This window comes from Nilaparvata lugens, chromosome 4 (assembly GCF_014356525.2).
Source record: "Nilaparvata lugens isolate BPH chromosome 4, ASM1435652v1, whole genome shotgun sequence".
In the NCBI taxonomy this organism is placed as follows: Eukaryota; Metazoa; Arthropoda; class Insecta; order Hemiptera; family Delphacidae; genus Nilaparvata; species Nilaparvata lugens.
Genome location: NC_052507.1, coordinates 76,145,193 through 76,166,011, shown reverse-complemented (window position 1 = coordinate 76,166,011; position 20,819 = coordinate 76,145,193). Strand labels below are relative to the sequence as shown.

At 34.9% G+C, this 20,819-nt stretch overlaps 2 protein-coding genes and 1 long non-coding RNA gene across 8 annotated transcripts in view; 1 reads left to right on the top strand and 2 right to left on the bottom strand.

Annotated features, from left to right (window-relative positions):
* LOC111043900 overlaps nucleotides 1-17,338 on the bottom strand; it is a 46,197-nt gene extending 28,859 nt beyond the window's left edge. For all 3 annotated transcript variants that reach the window (XR_005571133.1, XM_039426494.1, XM_039426496.1), the window contains exons 1-4: nucleotides 16,841-17,338; nucleotides 14,381-14,659; nucleotides 11,902-12,051; nucleotides 3,793-4,155 (exon numbers count right to left, since the gene is read on the bottom strand). Coding sequence is in view for 2 of the 3 variants with exons in the window: in XM_039426494.1 (XP_039282428.1) it covers nucleotides 3,793-4,155; nucleotides 11,902-12,051; nucleotides 14,381-14,659; nucleotides 16,841-17,155 (1,107 nt within the window). In the remaining variant the exon portion in view is untranslated. The remainder of the gene's footprint in view (nucleotides 1-3,792; nucleotides 4,156-11,901; nucleotides 12,052-14,380; nucleotides 14,660-16,840) is intronic.
* The window catches only part of LOC120350967, an 8,925-nt gene continuing 3,586 nt past the window's right edge, over nucleotides 15,481-20,819 (top strand). Inside the window, exon 1 of the long non-coding RNA XR_005571134.1 lies at nucleotides 15,481-15,559. This is a non-coding gene — a long non-coding RNA (uncharacterized LOC120350967). The remainder of the gene's footprint in view (nucleotides 15,560-20,819) is intronic.
* LOC111043911 (transmembrane protein 127) overlaps nucleotides 18,574-20,819 on the bottom strand; it is a 25,506-nt gene continuing 23,260 nt past the window's right edge. For all 4 annotated transcript variants that reach the window (XM_039426497.1, XM_039426498.1, XM_022328954.2 and 1 more), the window contains one exon: nucleotides 18,574-20,290. The gene's annotated coding sequence lies outside the window, so the exon portion shown is untranslated. The remainder of the gene's footprint in view (nucleotides 20,291-20,819) is intronic.

Genomic DNA, 20,819 nt, shown 5'->3' with positions numbered 1-20,819 from the left:
TGAATGATTTAATAGAATCAACAGTTTGCAATTGAATAAGCACATTTTCTCGAATTTCGAGCTTATTTTCAATTTTAGGTGAAAATGTTACTGAATATTAATTGTAGAGATTTTCATGCTCAACTTTTCCACTTAATTTTTTCTGTTTAAATTGTATCTGAAGCCTGATAATTGAGAATATAAAATCAAACTTTTCTGCATAGATGGGGGCGGAGCTCCTGGAATTTTTACAGATAAGGGACTTGTGGCAGTTGATAGGGCTTATCAATGACTATTTAAGGTATAAAATTGATCAAAATCGTTGAAGCCGTATTTGAGAAAATCGCGAAAAACCCTGTTTTTAACAACATTTTCGCCATTTTATACGCCATCTTGAATTGCATTAGATCGAAATTCTTCGTGTCGGATCCTTATAGTGTAAGGACCTCAAGTTTCAAATTTCAAGTCATTCCGTTAATTGGGAGATGAGATATCGTGTAAACAGACGCACATTTCAACTTTCTTGAGTGATTTTGAAGAAATTAAGAAATCCGTTACTTTTATATCGGATGAATTCGATAGTCTTAGGAAGGAGCTTACGAACTGTAAAGATGATTTGAAAAAAGTTAAAAACGAAAATGCCTCTCTAAAAATGAATATTTCCTCTCTAGAAAAGCAAGTTTCCGATCTCGAAATGTACAGTCGCCGCGATAATGTAATAGTCACTGGTCTCCCAGAACTAAAAATGAATCAATCCATGAGATCTTCGATTCATTATCAAAAACACTAAAAAGTGATCTTACCTGTAGGGATTTAAGTTCAGGACATAGATTACCGGTTAGGGAAAAGGGAAATTGTAAGCCTATTATTTTCAAGTTTGTAAGGAAACAAGACAAATTGGCGTGGATGTCGCAGTTCAAAAAATTATCTGCCTTGGATCCTGGTTTGCCTGGAATCTCCACAAAAACGGTTAATAAATCGTTACCGGATGGAAGAGTAAGCGTTTTTCATCACCTGACTCAATCTGTCATGAATTTGCTGAAGGAACGAAAAAGGTCGCAGCTGACAAGCATTATCGTTTCGTCTGGATAAACGATGGCAAGATTCTGGTGAAAAAGGATGAGGGTAGGAACAACAAAACTTTTGTCATTTTAGATAAGACAATAATAAGAATTAGATAAGACAATAAATTCATAATTAATTATTATTAAATGTTTTATATGCGAAGTACTGACGAATTGGATCTTATATTTTTTATAAAGTAAGGTTAGAAAATGGAGTAGCATGGAACTGAAGTAGTGACAATGAACACGAGAGTCGTAAGGTCGAGATACTGGAGTATCCTCGACTGGAGTCGTACGATTCGAGTCGAGGTAGTGTGAGTTGAGCCTAAGGGCCGGTTTCCGAGCTCGGGATTTAGCTAAGTTCTAGACCCTAAGGCCCGCCGCAAAGTAGACCCACGCTAATCCACGAAAAGCAACCCACGCCGTGGGATGTTTTGTAAACCATTGATTGCTATAGAATTATTCATAATCAATCAGCTGAAAAGTGGATTATTCATTGCATGTATTACACAGATGTCTGGACAAGCCTAGCAATGGTTTACAAAACATCCCACCGCGTGGGTTGCTTTTCGTGGATTAGCGTGGGTCTACTTTGCGGCGGGTCTGAACAGCTGGAGTCAGAAAATTGGCTTCCCGAAACAGGGCGTAGTCGTAGTCATAGCCACATTTAAATTAAATTTCGAAAAACTAGAAAATTGAACACAAAATAAAATAAAGAGAAAATAGTGTAAAGTTTCGGCTATTTTGAATTATTTAGGAATGTTTAATTTCGTCAAGGAAAAACATTTCCAATTATAGAAATTAGAAAATAAAGATTGTCATTAAAACACCCCGTTTTGGAAAGCAACTAATGCTCTTTTGTATCTTCTTAAAAGCAACGTGTTGCATCCGAAAAGATACACAAGGAGCTTTACCCTATCTTTCCATAAGTAACTAATGATCTTTTGTATATTCTCAAAAGCAACGTGTTGCATCCGAAAAGATACACAAGGAGCTTTACCCTATCTTTCCATAAGTAACAAAATAATGATCTTTTGTATCTTTTCTAAACCTACGTGTTGCATCCGAAAAGATACACAAGGAGCTTTTTGGAGTTACGTGCTTTCTGCACAACACAGCATATCAGCTGACATTCGTTCAACATGCTCTTTCCATTATTGGTGATACGTTGCAATTCTCTCATTCATGAAGAATCTCTGTGTAGGGAATTCTCTACATCAAGTTATCTAGGGACTCTAAAGCCTGATAGCTTTTTGCATAGCAGTGAATATTACATCTCGAACCATCCCTTGCCTATATGCCGTTTTAAAGTCACAGAGGCAAAGCTACGTAACGCGAACTGTAAAGGTGCGTACAGATATACGCGCCTCCGACACGCTCCGTAATCGCTCCACGAACGCTCCGTAGTCGCTCCGATCATGAACGTTACGGGAGATGTTAGCTCTTCTCGCGTTCCACTCTTGCTCCCCGGTCGATCATCAATCGATCTGCTCGAGTGACGTTCGATTGCGGAGCAGAGCGAACGTCTGTACGCATCTTAAGGCTCAACTCACACTTACGCGACTCAAGTCGAGAAGAGACTGCGACTCTAGTCTCTTCTCGACGCAGCAAGTGTTTTCAAATGGTGACACTCCAGTCGATTCTAGTCTTCTTGACTTCACGACTGTGAGACTGAGTCGAGCGTCGACTCGACATGTTGGTCGAGCCTCGACTTGAGTTGCGTAGTACCGTGCATTTCTAATGAAAGTGAGGTTAGGTTTTATCAAAGTGATGTTTTATCATTTTAGATAAGAAAATAATAAGAATTAGATAAGACAATAAATTCATAATTAATTATTATTAAATGTTTTATATGCGAAGTACTGACGAATTGGATCTTATATTTTTTATAAAGTAAGGTTAGAAAATGGAGTAGCATGGAACTGAAGTAGTGACAATGAACACGAGAGTCGTAAGGTCGAGATACTGGAGTATCCTCGACTGGAGTCGTACGATTCGAGTCGAGGTAGTGTCAGTTGAGCCTAAGGGCCGGTTTCCGAGCTCGGGATTTAGCTTAAGTTCTAGACCCTAAGGCCCGCCGCAAAGTAGACCCACGCTAATCCACGAAAAGCAACCCACGCCGTGGGATGTTTTGTAAACCATTGCTATAGAATTATTCATAATCAATCAGCTGAAAAGTGGATTATTCATTGCATGTATTACACAGATGTCTGGACAAGCCTAGCAATGGTTTACAAAACATCCCACCGCGTGGGTTGCTTTTCGTGGATTAGCGTGGGTCTACTTTGCGGCGGGTCTGAACAGCTGGAGTCAGAAAATTGGCTTCCCGAAACAGGGCGTAGTCGTAGTCATAGCCACATTTAAATTAAATTTCGAAAAACTAGAAAATTGAACACAAAATAAAATAAAGAGAAAATAGTGTAAAGTTTCGGCTATTTTGAATTATTTAGGAATGTTTAATTTCGTCAAGGAAAAACATTTCCAATTATAGAAATTAGAAAATAAAGATTGTCATTAAAACACCCCGTTTTGGAAAGCCAATTTTCTGACTCTAGCTGTTCAAAGTCTAAAACTTAGCTGAATCCCGAGCTCGGAAACCGGCCCTTAGTGCCGGTTGCACAACATCAGGTTAAATTTCAACCGTGATTAATTTCACGAGAACCAATCAGAGAAGGCGTTTTTGGAAAGACCGGGCCTTAGTGTTTCTATAAATGATGAATGAATAGACAACAGATGAGCTGGTACTCACATTGAAATCGTTCCTAGCCGAGTGCAGGGCGACGTTGCCGAGCACACTGGTGACCTGGGGGTTGAAGAGGTGGTCGGAGGCGGCGGCTTGGTGCTGCTGCTGCTGTTTGATGAGGGAGGCGGCAAAGTGCTCCACAGGCTGGGGCAGCAGCGGCTGCTTGGACCGCTTAGTCGGGGGCGGCTCCGAGTCAGAATCACCGCCATCCGATACCGCCCCCGAAGAGGCCACTCCTCCCCGCCGCCCCCGGCCACCCCCCTCCCCTTCAACGCTGCGCCACCCCTCGCCTTCCGATCGCCAGGACACCTCCGCCAGTCCTTTGATGCGCAGCTCTTCGGCCGTTTTCAACAGTGATGATAGGTGTGACTGCAACATTCAATATATATTTATTGCCATTTGATTTGTCCAAGTCTAACCATAGAGAAAAAATCTGGTGTGGCGCACTCACACAACTTTCCTTGCCGTTATGAAAATTGATCACCTGACATTAGTGTACACGCGCATCTCAAGTCTACTATTCAAAGATCCAAGCCAGCTGGTGACAGGACAATAACGCTGAAGACACACGAAGTCAGCTATCTCTTCATAGTGAATGATTTAATAGAATCAACAGTTTGCAATTGAATAAGCACATTTTCTCGAATTTCGAGCTTATTTTCAATTTTAGGTGAAAATGTTACTGAATATTAATTGTAGAGATTTTCATGCTCAACTTTTCCACTTAATTTTTCTGTTTAAATTGTATCTGAAGCCTGATAATTGAGAATATAAAATCAACTTTTCTGCATAGATGGGGGCGGAGCTCCTGGAATTTTTACAGATAAGGGACTTGTGGCAGTTGATAGGGCTTATCAATGACTATTTAAGGTATAAAATTGATCAAAATCGTTGAAGCCGTATTTGAGAAAATCGCGAAAACCCTGTTTTTACAACATTTTCGCCATTTTATACGCCATCTTGAATTGCATTAGATCGAAATTCTTCGTGTCGGATCCTTATAGTGTAAGGACCTCAAGTTTCAAATTTCAAGTCATTCCGTTAATTGGGAGATGAGATATCGTGTAAACAGACGCACATTTCAACTTTCTTGAGTGATTTTGAAGAAATTAAGAAATCCGTTACTTTTATATCGGATGAATTCGATAGTCTTAGGAAGGAGCTTACGAACTGTAAAGATGATTTGAAAAAAGTTAAAAACGAAAATGCCTCTCTAAAAATGAATATTTCCTCTCTAGAAAAGCAAGTTTCCGATCTCGAAATGTACAGTCGCCGCGATAATGTAATAGTCACTGGTCTCCCAGAAACTAAAAATGAATCAATCCATGAGATCTTCGATTCATTATCAAAAAACACTAAAAAGTGATCTTACCTGTAGGGATTTAAGTTCAGGACATAGATTACCGGTTAGGGAAAAGGGAAATTGTAAGCCTATTATTTTCAAGTTTGTAAGGAAACAAGACAAATTGGCGTGGATGTCGCAGTTCAAAAAATTATCTGCCTTGGATCCTGGTTTGCCTGGAATCTCCACAAAAACGGTTAATAAATCGTTACCGGATGGAAGAGTAAGCGTTTTTCATCACCTGACTCAATCTGTCATGAATTTGCTGAAGGAAACGAAAAAGGTCGCAGCTGACAAGCATTATCGTTTCGTCTGGATAAACGATGGCAAGATTCTGGTGAAAAAGGATGAGGGTAGGAACAACAAAACTTTTGTCATTGACAATGTAGCGGACCTGCAAAAACTATAAACTAATATGAACCGTTTTTAACTCATAAGTTTTAATTTTCCTCCTTTCTTATGACGAATATTCAAGATATCTTTGCATTATATGATTCTGAAAATAATACAACTGAAGTAGTTGAAGATTATTTAAATTATGTACCACAGTGTGAGGAGAAAGAGATTCACTTTTTAAATATATATTCAATGAATATCCGTAGCTTAGGTAAGAACTTTGATGAATTCATATGCACTCTTGAAAACTATAAAACTAAGCACGACATAATATTACTTACAGAGACTTGGTGTAATGTTAATATACCTTTTATGTATAATATACCGGGTTATAAAGTAGTGAATAAGAACTCTATTTTGAATAAATGTGATGGCCTATGCATATATATAAAGGACTCATTGAGTTTTGATATATTAGATTGTAATATTAGAGAGTGTAATTCTATAAGTATTAACGTTGTAACACCTAGTGGTAAAAGTTTAAATATTATAGGGATATATAGATCTCCAAATGGAAATGTATCAAACTTTCTGGAGAGTATGGATGAGTATTTGAGTAACATTCCGGAAGATGTCGATGTTTGTTTGGCAGGAGATATAAATTTAAACTTATGTTCAAATGATAAAATGACTAATGATTATTTAGATATAATGAACGGAAAGGGTTATAAACCTTATATTACCGGGCACACAAGACTAACAGAGAATTCTAAATCATGCCTAGATCACATTTTTCTTTAAAATTCTGATAAAATTATTAAGTATAAAATAGGAAATATTAAAAACCAACATAACGGATCACTTTTCCGTTTCACTTAATTTGGGATATATGGGTAACATAAACAGAATAAAAAGTAGAAAAGTTACTTACAAAAAATTAGATTACATCAAACTAAAAGAATGTCTGTCCCAAGAAAATTTGTTTTCCGAATTCAAAGATAATAACTGTGAGGTAAATCTGATGGTATCATCTTTTGTGGATACACTGAATAAGTTCATTGATGCATCCTCTAGGGAGATAACAATATCACACAAAAACAAACCCTTGAAGCCATAGATGGTTCCAGGACTAATTAACGCGATCAATAAAAAGGATAAAATGTACAAAAAACTAAAAAAAGAGCCATTTAATAATAAATTAAAAGAAGATTTAAGATTGTATAAAAACACTTTGAATAAATTGATAATTACAACAAAAAATAGCTATTATACAGGGTGACACACGGGAGACGGACGGATTTTAATGTAATAATACTCAGCCAGTTTTAAAATTAATACATGTTTATTTACACAAAATCAAAGCTTATTATTTGCCATTTTAGTTAAAAAGCTCATTACCTGTCATTTCAGTTATTTGTGAAAAATAATGTCCTCAAGGTGATGTCCATCATTTCGAATGCAGGACTCAAGTCTCTTCTCAAAATCCTCCATCACACGGACTAACATCTCTACAGGGATGGCAGCAATTTCTTGAATGATTGCATTCTTCAACTCATCCAAAGTTCGTGGTTTGAGACACAGCTCTTAAGGTACCCCCACAGAAAAAAGTCACACACTGATAAGTCAGGAGACCTGGGAGGCCAAGGAACATTGCCAAAACGTGAGATAATCTTTCGACGAAACATGCGTGCAAGAACTGTCATTGAATTGTTTGCGGTGTGTGATGTTGCGTTGCCCCATCCTGCTAGAACCAAACACGTTTTAAGGGGATTCGTCGTCTTCGTAGTTCTGGTTTAAAGAAAGTTTCAAGCATACGAATGTATCGAGCCGAATTAACAGTAACTGTGGCCCCGTTCTCTTCGAAAAAATAAGGTCCAATAATGCCAACAGAGCCAAGAGCACACCATACTGTTACTTTTTCTGAGTGTAGAGGACGCTGATGGATAAGGTGTGGATGCTCTGGAGCCCAGTAACGCAGGTTTTGCTTATTCACAGTCCCGTTTAAATGGAAATGAGCCTCATCTCTCATCAATAAAATTGCATTTTCATTCAATCCCAAAATCACTTGCATTCTGTATGCAAAGTCTTCGCGTACAGCAAAATCAGTTGCCTTAAGTTGTTGGACAATGAGCATTTTGTAGGGATGGAATTTTAATTCTTTATGCAAAATTCGTCCAACCGATTCACGATTAATTCGTAGCTCACTAGCATGACGTCTAGCTGACCGTCCTGGGCTTCTGACTACTGCTTCCCTTACCCTTTCAACATTTTCTGGTGTTGTTACACTGCGTATCGGGCCAGGATGCTTCTTATCCAGTATGTTTCCAGTCGATCTGAAGTTTTTCACCCATCTGAGGATTGTGTCACGACTTGGAACAGCTCCATGTCGACCAACATTAAACCGCACACGAAACAATCGCTGCGTAGCTGTAATAGTCTCACCACTTTTCACGAAACTGTCATAGACAAACAATCGACGTTGTAAGTCCCACTGCTCCATAGTGACTGAGTAAACAAAATGGCGTCTTATGTCGAGCAGAACTATCCCCACCACAACCACCTCCCACCGCCGCACTCTCAGTACTACGCAGTTCAAAACCATCCGTCTCCCGTGTGTCACCTTGTACAAATGAAATTAATAAAAATAGTCAAAACCCCAGAACTCTCTGGAAATACATAAATGATATTATAGACGAAAGTAATCATGCTAATGAAGACATAAAATTGGAAGCATCGACATTGAACAGGTTCTTCGCGGAAGTAGGTATGAGACATGCAGAAGCTATAGATATCAGTAGGAATAAAGAGGTTCTGCAATTTAATAACTATGGTACCCTTCAAAACTCATGGTTTCTAACTCCAGTTGAAGCTTCAGAAGTAGAAGAAGTCATATCTAAATTGAAAAATAATGCTAGTCCTGGGACAGATAACATTTCAACTTCACTTTGAAACAAATTGCTCAGTATATAGCGGCGCCTCTAGCAGATATTGCTAACAAAATTTTTGTAACAGGTACTTTCCCTGATCACTTCAAAATTGCAAAGTTGAAACCAATATTCAAAGGGGGTGACAAGACTAAACCCAATAACTACAGGCCAATCAGCCTTTTAAGCAATTTAGCTAAAATTGTTGAAAAACTTATTAAACTACGGTTAATCAACTTCTTAGACAAATACAATGTTATAGAGAAACAGCAATTTGGTTTTCAAATAAATAAAAGCACAGAAGACGCATTGTGTAGTTTTGTGAATCAGATTAGTAGTAATTTAAACAACAGAAATAAAACCATGTCAATATTTTTAGACTTATCAAAAGCTTTCGATACAATACCACATGAAACCCTTTTCAAGAAATTACAAAAAATAGGAATAAGGGGAATTACTTTAGATTTATTCAAAAGCTATTTACAGGATAGATCCCAAATATTGTACTTAAATTCACAGAAAAGCACCTTAAACCTCAATTCTTATGGCCTACCTCAGGGTACAGTCTTATCCCCTGTTTTATTCCTCATCTATGTTAATGATCTTTTGAAATTAAAATTGAAAAATGGCAGGATTGTGTCATTTGCCGACGATACAGCAATAATCTTTAATAGTGCTGATTGGCGGAGCTTGTTTAGTAATGCAGAAAGTGATCTATTGACAGTAAAAAGATGGCTTGACATAAACACCATGAGTTTAAATATAAATAAAACAAAATACATAACTTTTTCACCAAATTCAACAGGAAAACCAGAAAACCATTTCAAGCTGAGACTGCATTCACTTTGCTCAAATCTTCAAATATGTAACTGCCCAGAAATAGAAAAAGTGAATAATACTAAATATCTTGGAGTAATAATTGATGAAAACTTGAAATGGCAGCCTCACATTTCTTTTCTGTGTAAAAAACTAAATATATTTCTTATAAATTCCATAAATTAAACAAAATACTGAATTTAAATCACTTAAAAACTGTTTATCATGGCATTGTTCAATCAGTTTTACAATATGGTTTAGTAATATGGGGTGCTGCATATGATGTGCACATGGAAAATCTCTTCATCATTCAGAAAAATATAATAAAGACCATCTTAAACAAACCAAGGTTATACCCGACAAATCTAATTTTCAAAGATTTTGATGTTTTTACCGTGAGACAACTCTATATCAAAGTCCTGTTAAAGTACCTAATGAAAAATAAAAGTATCTTCCCAAAGCTGAACAAGAACCTTTATCATTTCAGACCAGCTGTAATAGAGAAATACAAAGTTTATCCTACAAAACTTTCATTGATCAGAAGGCAGCTTATTTATACGAGCAGTAAACTGATCAATGAAATACCTTTTGATTTAAATTTAAAAATTAATAAAAAACCATGAAAGAGTGGATTAAGAGGGAGTATTTCTTTTCCTTATCAAGCATAGCATTTTAAATAGTTATTCATTTTTGTTTTTTTGATCTCTGTATTTTTTCTGCTCTTTGGAATGTTTTGTTTGATTTTTGCTGATTCTATTGTAATTGTTTATTTATCGGTTGAATTTAAACCTAAATTTTTAGAATTATTTTCGAAATATTATTTGTTTTATTTTTTTTTCGTTATTTTGCAACTCTCACCAGCGGGCAAAGAGTTTTTTCTTTTTGCTGGTGATGCCTAGTTTTAAAAATATTTTATTTAAGAGTAAAATCATATATTATTCTTATTTTATTTAGTTTTATAATATTTTGTTTACAAAATGAAATTATGTTTATTGTTTTTATATTTATAAAATTGGTCAAATTATGAAAATTTTGTAATATATGAATATAATTAATTTATGAATTGGCAATATAAATAAATAAAATAAAATAAAACATACACTCATATACACACACACACACACACATACAGACCAATACCCAAAAACCACTTTTTTGGACTCAGGGGACCTTGAAACGTATAGAAATTTATAAATTGGGGTACCTTAATTTTTTCGGAAAGCAATACTTTCCTTACCTATGGTAATAGGGCAAGGTAAGTAAAAATAGTATAAGAAGATATCCCATGGTATAGGGCATTTACGTTCAAATTTCACTGTTAATTCAAACCGGTAGTCCACTTAGTTCATTTTTGTGGAGCTGGTAGGCTCTCATACTGTGCATCTTTAATCCATCATTAATACAAGGAAACATACACACACTCACAGACCATAGAGAGAAGATAGCATAAGAAGATATCCCATACTGTAGGTTGTTTATATTCCAAATTTCAAGCCGATTTTTGTTAACTCAAGCAGATTACTGTCGACTACTGTCTATTATTACTGAGAGTGTAATTTTAAACCATCAGTAATACAAGGAAACATACACACACTCATAAACCATAGAGAGAAGATAGCATGAGAAGATATCCCATACTGTAGGTTGTTTATGTTCCAAATTTGAAGCAGATTTTTTGTTAACTCATAACTTTCGACTACTGTCTATTATTACTGAGAGTGTAATAACTACACATTATGAGGAGACACTACCAGCGTCACATAATAATATCGAGTGACCTGGCTGGCTCAGGTCTGGTGTCAAGAGTTTTCAGGAAGAAACTGATCAATTTCAGGGCCTCTGACATGACCTAACGACGGGAACTTGTCCATCCAAAACACAGGAGTGGCCCAAGAAAATAAGCGTCGTCAATTGAAAAAAGCGTAGCTTCAGTAAACAATGAAATTTGGAACATAAACTACCTATACCATGGGATGGATATCTTCTTATGCGATATTTTCTCTATGGTCGAGCACATCTTATTGCTAAAATAAATTGTTCAACAGTAATATTACAATATTCCATAAAAAAGGTAAATTTTTGTAAAAATGTACAACAAAAAGCTACTCTTCAATACATAATGTTACAACAATTGAACTTTAAGGTTCGGTTTCACAAAAACCTGTTAAATGTTGACCATGATTAGACTAAATTCTTCTAGAAAAATGAAAGAAGTATTATTTTAAAAGAAGATTTCTCTGATTGGTTCTCGTGGAGTTTAATCCATGTCAAAATGTAATGGAATTTTGTGGAGCTGGGCCACAGACTATCAAAATTAGACATTAAATATTATTGATGGCATAATAACGGGATTGAAAAGTTAGTCACTAATGAAATACCGGTTCCAAAATGTTCAGTAAATTTCCAAATTTCATCGACACCGTTAGAATGTTGAGTCATTGGGATTCCTCCAAATATTATCACTGAGAACGTAATCTAGCAATAATTCTATAAATTGAGACTTGGAATTTTGACAAGGAACCAGTTTTGAACTAGAGCATCCTGTTGCTATCATTTTATCTCTTTCTATCCTGTTTCATGAGAATCCATTTATTCCAAGTTCTACGCTGTATTTTACGATACTGCAATGAAAGTGAATCATATTTTTTCAATAAAATGTAGCAATTGAACTACCTAAATTATCAGAATGATACTTACATTTTGAACGTTTATTTCTCCTTTATACATAAACTCAACTAGTGCTTTAATGTCTGCAAATTTGACGTCTTTTAAAATTACAATAGGATTATTTTCTTCGTGTTGTGAAAATATTGAATCGAAGTAAGTACTACATGCCGACAGCATCATCTGAAAAGCAACAGAAAATCAAATTAGTTCCAAATATATTTTACAAAATATCAAGAGTATAATCAAAATCTTAATTAAAATTATGTTCTTAAAATCTACCTCAACACAGATTATTATATTTGAATATCATAATATAAGACTAAGCCTCAACTCACACTTACGCGACTCAGGTCGAGAAGAGACTCGACTTTAGAGCATGTGTTTTCAAATGGTGACAGTCGCGGAGGACTGGAATCGACTGGTCTGAGTGTCACCATTTGGAAACACATGCTCTCGACTAGAGTCGAGTCTCTTCTCGACCTGAGTCGCGTAAGTGTGAGTTGAGGCTTAGTATTATATTATGATATTCAAATATAATAATCTGTAAAAGCACATGCTGCGTCTCCAGTCTCTTCTCGACTCAAGTCGCGTAAAGCGACTTGGTTTTGAGCCTTTGGCTCAACTCACACTTACGCGACTTGAGTCGAGAAGAGACTAGAGACGCAGCATGTGCTTTCAAATGGTGACACTCAGACCAGTCGACTCTAGTCTCTGTGACCTCACGACTGTGATACTAAGGCTCAACTCACACTGGCTCGACTAAAATCGTACGACTCCAGTCGAAGAGACTAGTCTCTCGACCTTACGACTTTCTTACTCATTGTCGCTACTTCAGTTCCATGCTACTCCATTTTCTAACCTTACTTTATTAAAAGTATAAGAGAGTGTTGCATTGTTGGAACGGTATGCTTCGTCCAATTTGAATACCTGCATTATACCGCATCCACACGCTTGCCAAGTTTATACAAATCACGACGAGCGCAATAGTGTGGATGCCTGCTTTGCCAGCGCTCGCCTTCATCTGCCTTCACTCCGACTTTTGTCGAGTCGAGCCGAGCATCTACAAATGGCCATGTTGCAGAGTGGATGGCAAGGCCAAATTGTCCAAGCCAGCGACTTGGCGAAAGTGTGTGGACTAGGCATCACATACAACACTCACAAACTTGAAGCCTCTATTACGTTTGAGAGACTTTGACCCCCAACGAGATTTGAACCTACGTTTTGAGAGGCATCTCTATCTGAGGTGTGGGAACGTATATTCGTCGATGAATTCGGCAACACTGTAATATTTCAAGTTTCTTGTTATCCTGTTGATTGTTCCATTAAATGACAGGATGAAGCTAGCTACAAACACATAGATTTTTGGACGACGATTTTTTACCGTCCTTATAATATAAATTCTATTAGATTAAACAAGTTATGTTTGTCAAGTTCCATTCAATCTAATAGAAATCATAAGGACGTCCAAAAATCGATGTGTGTGTAACTGGCTCAACTCTACTTGATTATCCTAATAATTTAAAATGAATACTTGGATATGTGACTGTTGAAGAATGAAGCACTCCGCCGATTTATCATCGTTTAATTGAATTACATAATAATTGATAGGTGAGCCCTATCTGATAGTACAAGGTAGGCCTATCCTTAGTTTTTCTCTCCCGATCTGTGCTTCATTGTAAAAAATAATAAATAAATGTCTGATTAAATGACATTCGGAGCGAATGTATCTACTTCAAGTTAATTATTCTAATACTGTACGGTAGTCCAAAAAGAATAATTGGATATTTTATTAATGAAGTATTATTTTTACAAGATGAATTTATTAAGCCTAGGATACTATAGGTCTATCTTAAATCTACCAAACCTTTAATCTATATGTTCAATTGTCTATTACATTTAATAAGTGTCCTAGAAACCAGTTCTTAGTGTGAGAACATGATGACTTTACCTACCTTTTGAGCTTAATCTTGAATCTATAGGTTCAATGATCAATTACATTTAAAACGTGTCCTAGAAACCGGATCTTAGTGTAAGAGCATGATATTACTTCTAAAGCTGGGTTTTCGTTTGTGCGTAAATGCCGCTGTCGACCACGACAGGGTGAGGATCTCAGATTGGGTAGATTTCAATTTGTCTAAATAACCTAAAAGATTATGTTCAATTATTTTTTGATGGGGGAGGTTGAGTTTATACTTTTAAATGGAAATATGTTGATATTATTAGAATGTTTTAATTTTTGAATAATAAGCAGAAATAATAAAAAGTTATTTGATCAGCTGTTTTAGCACTCTTGAAATTTGGACAATATGAATGTTAACAATGCTTGTCGTCGTCGACTGCGGAAATTTACGCAGAAACGAAAATGCACCTTTACTTTTCTTGTCTTCACCGCAGTCTGCTGACCGTCAGTCCAGATGACTCACTTCATGAGCTTAATCTTAAATCTATTGGTTGGACTGTCCATTACATTTACAAGTGTCCCAGAAACCGTGAGAGCATGTTGATGTACCTTATGAGCTCTAAGCGTTTTGCCTTCGCAGGCAAGGGTGACATCACAGAAGCTTTCTCGTTCGAGCAGCTGAGAGAACATCACCTGCAGGTTGGAGTGATGGTACTTCCATCGCAGACAGTACTGTTGCGGCGTCTCCATCTTGCCAGCCGATGACATCTCTCCGAGTGAACAACAATCGCTCTCACTGATCGCAGAGTCCAATGTCAGATCGTCCTCTCTCCTTATTGTAATCTCCTTCGGGGCTGAAGCGTTACTTTCTTTCACAACTACATTTGCCTGAAACAGAAGAATAACGTAACAAGATCTTAGTATTGAATTCTAAGATGTTAAATAATCAAGTAACATGTCATTATTTCATAGAGTATCTATTTCTACACCTAAAATATACTATCAAGATCTACTCTGTTGCATATCCAGACTTTTCACTATCAAAATTAAATCTGTTTTCTCACAGATTCCATGATAATCATTGATAAACTTTACGAGTAGATACAATAGATACAAACTGTTCAACACTTACTCAGAGTAAGTTCCTACAGTCTGATGATGACCCACAACAAGTCGAAATAATCGTCACTACAATTGAAGTGTATTTTCACTTCTCAAGTGTTTCCCAAAACTGCTTTAAACCTTAATTTGGAATACACAGTTCTAGAGGTTATGTAAATGATAACTTAATTCACACACTATTTTGAGTCCAAAAAATATATGTACTACAATAGCTATGTGTAGGTAGTCTCTTATACTGTGTCATTGTATTTTGATTTCTTCTATGTGTATTGTGTTAAATTGAATAAAATTATTATTATTTACATATTCTAACACTCTCACACGGCCAAAACAGTAGTCGACAGTAATCAGCTTGAGTTAACAAGAAAAGGCTTAAAATTTGGAAAACATGAACAACCTATGCCATGGGATATCTTCTTATGCTATTATTTTCTCAATGTTAATATGTAATGCCGCATCCACACTATCTTCCAATGCCTACAAATGACGGCGAGCGCGAGAGTGTGGATGGGTGGTTTATCAGCGCTCGTCTTCATCGGCCTTCGTTTGCCATCGCTATCCGAGCGAGTCCGAGCATCCACAAATTGTCACATTGCAGTATGGATGTCAAGACCAACGTGGCCAAGGAAATGATAATGCAGAGGGTCTATAATAGGATTGAAACAGGTCGGGCAATAATTTTTGCACCATAGACCAAGTTGGATAAATAAAAACCTCATTATTTGATAATAATTACAAAATTAAATATAACTACATAAAGCTCTTCTTCAATAAGATAATGCTGTCATATCAATATAGGCTAGGCCTACCTACTAGCCCATGAAATTGCACTCAATTGATGGCCTACTTTTGGTTGCCAGGATAGTAGATTGGTATTTTAATTAAATCTATAAACTAGCAGATATTAAATTAGATTGAAACAAGCTTCATATTATTAAAGGAAAATCATGTAAGTAACTTATTGTAGATCAAAGAAAAGGGTCAACAATTTCAGTTATGTAACAAATCTCTCTCTATAAAACTTTTTCTTGTTTATAACGTTAAATCTTGTATGTAACAGTTATGTTTATGCAATCTGAGTTAAAAATAATATAATCATGATTAGAGTCAAAAGTTGCAAGTGTTGACAGATGTTATAAGCTTCATTGCAAAGTAAACAGTAGGCCTATGAGACTGACCAGTTGTCAATTCCCCAAATCAAGTGTCACAATCTTATAATAAATGGAAAGAGAAATAAAAATAATTTACTAGACTAATGAAACCAGATTTTTAACTGTCTAAACAAATGCACTTAACCTCTGTAAAGTTCCTAAATTTAAAAATAATATTCCAATTCCAAGTAACCTACATAACCTTACTTTTGAATATTTCGAATATTACAGCCTTTCTACATTCATGTAGAATTTCGTGACTCCTACCAATCTAAGAATAGCTCATTAAATTAGTAGGCTTGCTAATCGATTCCAAAAAAACATCAATAACTACAGTGTAAATAAACTAGGAAAAGACTGCTTTTGCAATTTTGTACTTACCGTATATTGTTAAAATGTTAAAAAGAATGAAATAGTATAAAAATAAGTCTTTAGATCAATTAGGATACTTGGTTATTTTGAAGTTTAATAAATTAGAACACAACTAAAATATGACGAAAGCAATTTTTGGGTCGTTACACTATTTATCCACCTTAACCCCAAAAAGAACGATTGTACAATGATTGAATACGTGCACAGTGATTCTGAGAAAAATGTCAAAAGTTTTCATAAAAATGGATAAATGATACAGTATAAATATTGCAATAACTGTAAACGGCGAGGATAGAAAGGACACGTCCTTACTAGTTCCAAGAATATTTCAAAAAGATTACAAAATCAGAATTCACAACCATACGTAGAAATATTCCATTTTTGGGGAAAATTTAAAAATTAAATTAAAATTGTCATTACTCACATAATTCTCAAGAACTCGTCTCCGATCCTTTGGGTTGACAAACTGGAAAATCCCCTGCGTAGGTGAACTCAACTCTACAGACGTTTCTCTTGCTCTATTTTCCTGCTGTTCTTTAAGAAAGTTATGTCTTTTCCCCTTCCCATGAGCTTTCACATCATTAAGTCCACCATGACTTACTGGGAATACTTTCTCACATAATAAGCAATATGCTTTATGTTTATCTTCGTCCACTGGACGTAACCAAGAAGAATAGTCATTATTAAATGTCCATTCAGAGACAAACTTGCAAAGACGCCGTTTCTCGGACCGCGCCATATTAGTTAATTATTTAACCATTGCCCAATGGCAATTAAGCTTCCATTTTGACACATCCTTCAATTTTCCAGGCAAACACACACCGATCGCCTGTCATCTGTTCCGTATCCGTAGCAAACAAACACTCATCGTTACTCGGCATGCTAATTGACACGTTCCTATTCGGAATTGATAAACTGTGATAATATACGTGAATGACATCAATCGTTTCTAGATTTCAAATCGTAAATAAATCTGATATGATTAGAAAAATTAATAACGATCTTATTCAATGAATACTATCAAATCTATTTGTATGAGTTGACATTACACATTTTATTGAAAGTATGGCACAGTATCAACAAAATGTCAAATGACAAAATTATTATGGTCCATTTGAAAAAAAAAGTTGAAATGCTACATAGAATACCGTAGTTCTGGGCACTTGACCGCGGTTTTAGCGCTATTTTTTAATAAAATATACAAATTCATGGCAAAATCCAAGCCTAGAAAATATGTTTGAAATAAATTTGACATATTTTCCTACCCTCATCTTCATTTTTCTTTAATTTTCCTTCTTATTAAAATGAATAAAAATAATAATTGTCAAAAAAATCCTTTTAATTTGTTTTCCAACCTTTCAAATCCTTCTCATCCTTGTTCTCTCTTCCTACATTCTTCTTCCATTTCTTTCCTATTTCTACCCATACTCCTATCTCTCCCCCTTATTTCTTTCCTCCTCCTCTTCTTCCCTCCGCTCTTTACATTCAACAATACACTCATCAAATACCTGATTAGAAAAGGACCTACAATCCTTATTTATTTCATTTTCTCCCTCCTCATCTCTACTCAGTGGCGGATCCAGGGAGGGGCTAGTACCCTATAATAAATATATAAGTTACTCTCTTATATAAATTCAATGCAATATGTGATTGACATAATTTTTCAAGAGTAGGCTATTTCGAAACACCATAAAGAATGTACCGTATGTGTGTGTAGTTCCACTACAGAATGTTCGAGATGAACACCTGTTGAGGCCTCCAGCTCTCCATTAGTAGTATGTATTCAAACATATTGGAGCGGCGAAGGTATAGTGTGGTCCACGTTATAATGGCAGTAGATAAAGATAGGAAAATAGCGATGCCGATTCTCTGCATTAATTATATTTCTACACTGACAAAAACATAATTGGCATCGTTGTGGACCTAGAAAAGGATAGTACCACCGGCTTTGTCGAATGATAGACAAGGATAGCAAAACCAAAGTTGATCAAATACTGTCATTATAACGTGGACCTCACTATATAAGTTTGCATTTAGAATATAAAGATGATGGATCCAGATGTTAGGAATAATTCTGGAAATGTTTGGGGAAAATGTTGGGGCTCTAGGATAGAAGGATAAAGGCATGGTTCCAAGATTTTAAAATGAAAAGTCTTGTTTTATTTTAAACCTCTATATTCTTATACACATTTTACAAAATGAATCTGGATATATTGATGAGATCCAACAATCAATTTCAGGCTCAATACAGCTGAAAGCTGTATCTATTTCTACCTCTCAACATCAATAGAAAATCGAACTAAATAACAATATAGGTAAAGTAATCTTAGTAATAAAAATATCACAAAACTTAATACATTTATAATAATAATAGGTCCTTAGTATTATAGTGATAAATATTTGTTTTACGTCGTCAAAATTGGTATTCATTATGAAAGCTCCTATCTTGGTAAAATGCAGTTTTCTAATCATAGTTGACATATTCTCCAATCATAATATTACTAGAGGACCCCAAAACTAATACAATATATTTCAATAGATTACAGTTTAGCTAATATTAAACAAATAAGTATAGCACCTTCAGAAATGCATTAGGCAAGTGAACAGATACGAAGCAAAAGTTACATTTCTAAGTTTAAAGAATATAAAGCGAACTATTATAAAAAATCGTTTATAGTTGGAAAATTAGATTTTATGTTAAACTGTCCTACAAAAAATGGTTACAGCTCTATGAATAAAAATAAGGTTCTTTAATAAATGTTGGTCTGTATTGTAACATCAATCCTAAAATTACCAGAAAAATCATTGATAACAATAATTTATTCATTATTTAGAATTATTCCCAAGGTTGGTTCATATAGCCTAGAGTTGTGAATAATGTACAGTTTTTTGCGCACTCATTATGTTTCTCAACAGTTGGGACAGTTATCATTTAGATTTTTTTCTAAAATAGCCTTATTGACAAATTGATAAATTATTTTGTGGTTTATAGAATTGAGTGACTTCCTAGGATTGAGTTGAATATTTAGTAATATTGACTACCATACTTATATAACCAAAAATATTGAAAATAGTAATATATTATTACAGTTGCCTATTCTCTAACCTTAACAAATGAAGAAATTAAAGACTAGAACATAAAACACCAGTACTGTACATTCAACTGTATATATACTTAGGGAAAATAATACTACTTGTGCCTATTCTCATATGATTTTACAATTGAATGTCAAAATTAAGGAATGAAAACATCAATATTATCATCAATAATACAGGATCCAATCTATTATTGCAATGGCACAAAAACGTTGCTGTTCGATTGATTATTAAAATCTTAAACATATTTTCAGACCTACTTGAAATAAATCATAACAAATAAAAGCATATTAATAATCAATAAAATAATAACTATTTCAAATGCCCATGGAGAGTACATTTTTTAAAATATGGAATACTGAAAATGATGAGCAAGTTACCAAAATTTTATGATTTTGTACCAAATCGAAACTGTGGTGAAGAATTGAATGACCAAATAACAAGAACTTTGTATACCAAATATTTAAGATTTTTAAAAAATATATAGGCTACCCTTTTGCTAAAAGGTGATACACACGTTTCATCATAATTATATAATAAGGAAACTATTCATCACATAACTTAGATAATCACATAGTTATTTACATTTCAAGGTTTTCTCATTTATCTAGTTATAAATTTAAACTTTAAAAGACTGGGAAATTAGAAGGTATTGAAGAGTTGGCTCATAAGAAGTTGTGTCCTGGACGCGACAGTTGTCAATGGTGGAAATTTCAAATTGAATAAGTCAATTCTTCAAATCTGATTCGTTTGATTGCCCATGGTAGTCCCCGATCACCTGAAATTGGAAACATAAACATAAGTATTTTGACAGTTGTAATCGGTAATTTCAGTAAATATTATCTTAAATAATAATGAGAACAAATTTATGAAAAAATATCATCAATGTAGAAATGATAAATATCAATTTTGGATCGAAGATGAATAGCCGAGATCATATCCCTGATTTTACTCTGGATTTCATTCACTCAATGTTTGGAGCAGTTTTGAATTTTATCAGTGATACAATAGCAAAATAAAACAAATTACCATCAATATATAAAATATGTTTGTAAACTAATTATTTAGAGATATATTAGATAGTCATGGAGAGTCAATAATAAATTAAGGAATTTGTTTGGTTTCGAAAATTTATTACACCCATAAATCAAAAAAAAAAAGTTTTATTACAGTCATGACGTGCACAATCATGCAACAAGAGAGCGACTTGAAAATGAGATTTAATAAAATTAAAAATATTAATAAATAGTCAATCAAAATATTAATCCCTTATGTTAAAGAAGTACTGGTATATTACTGTATCTTTC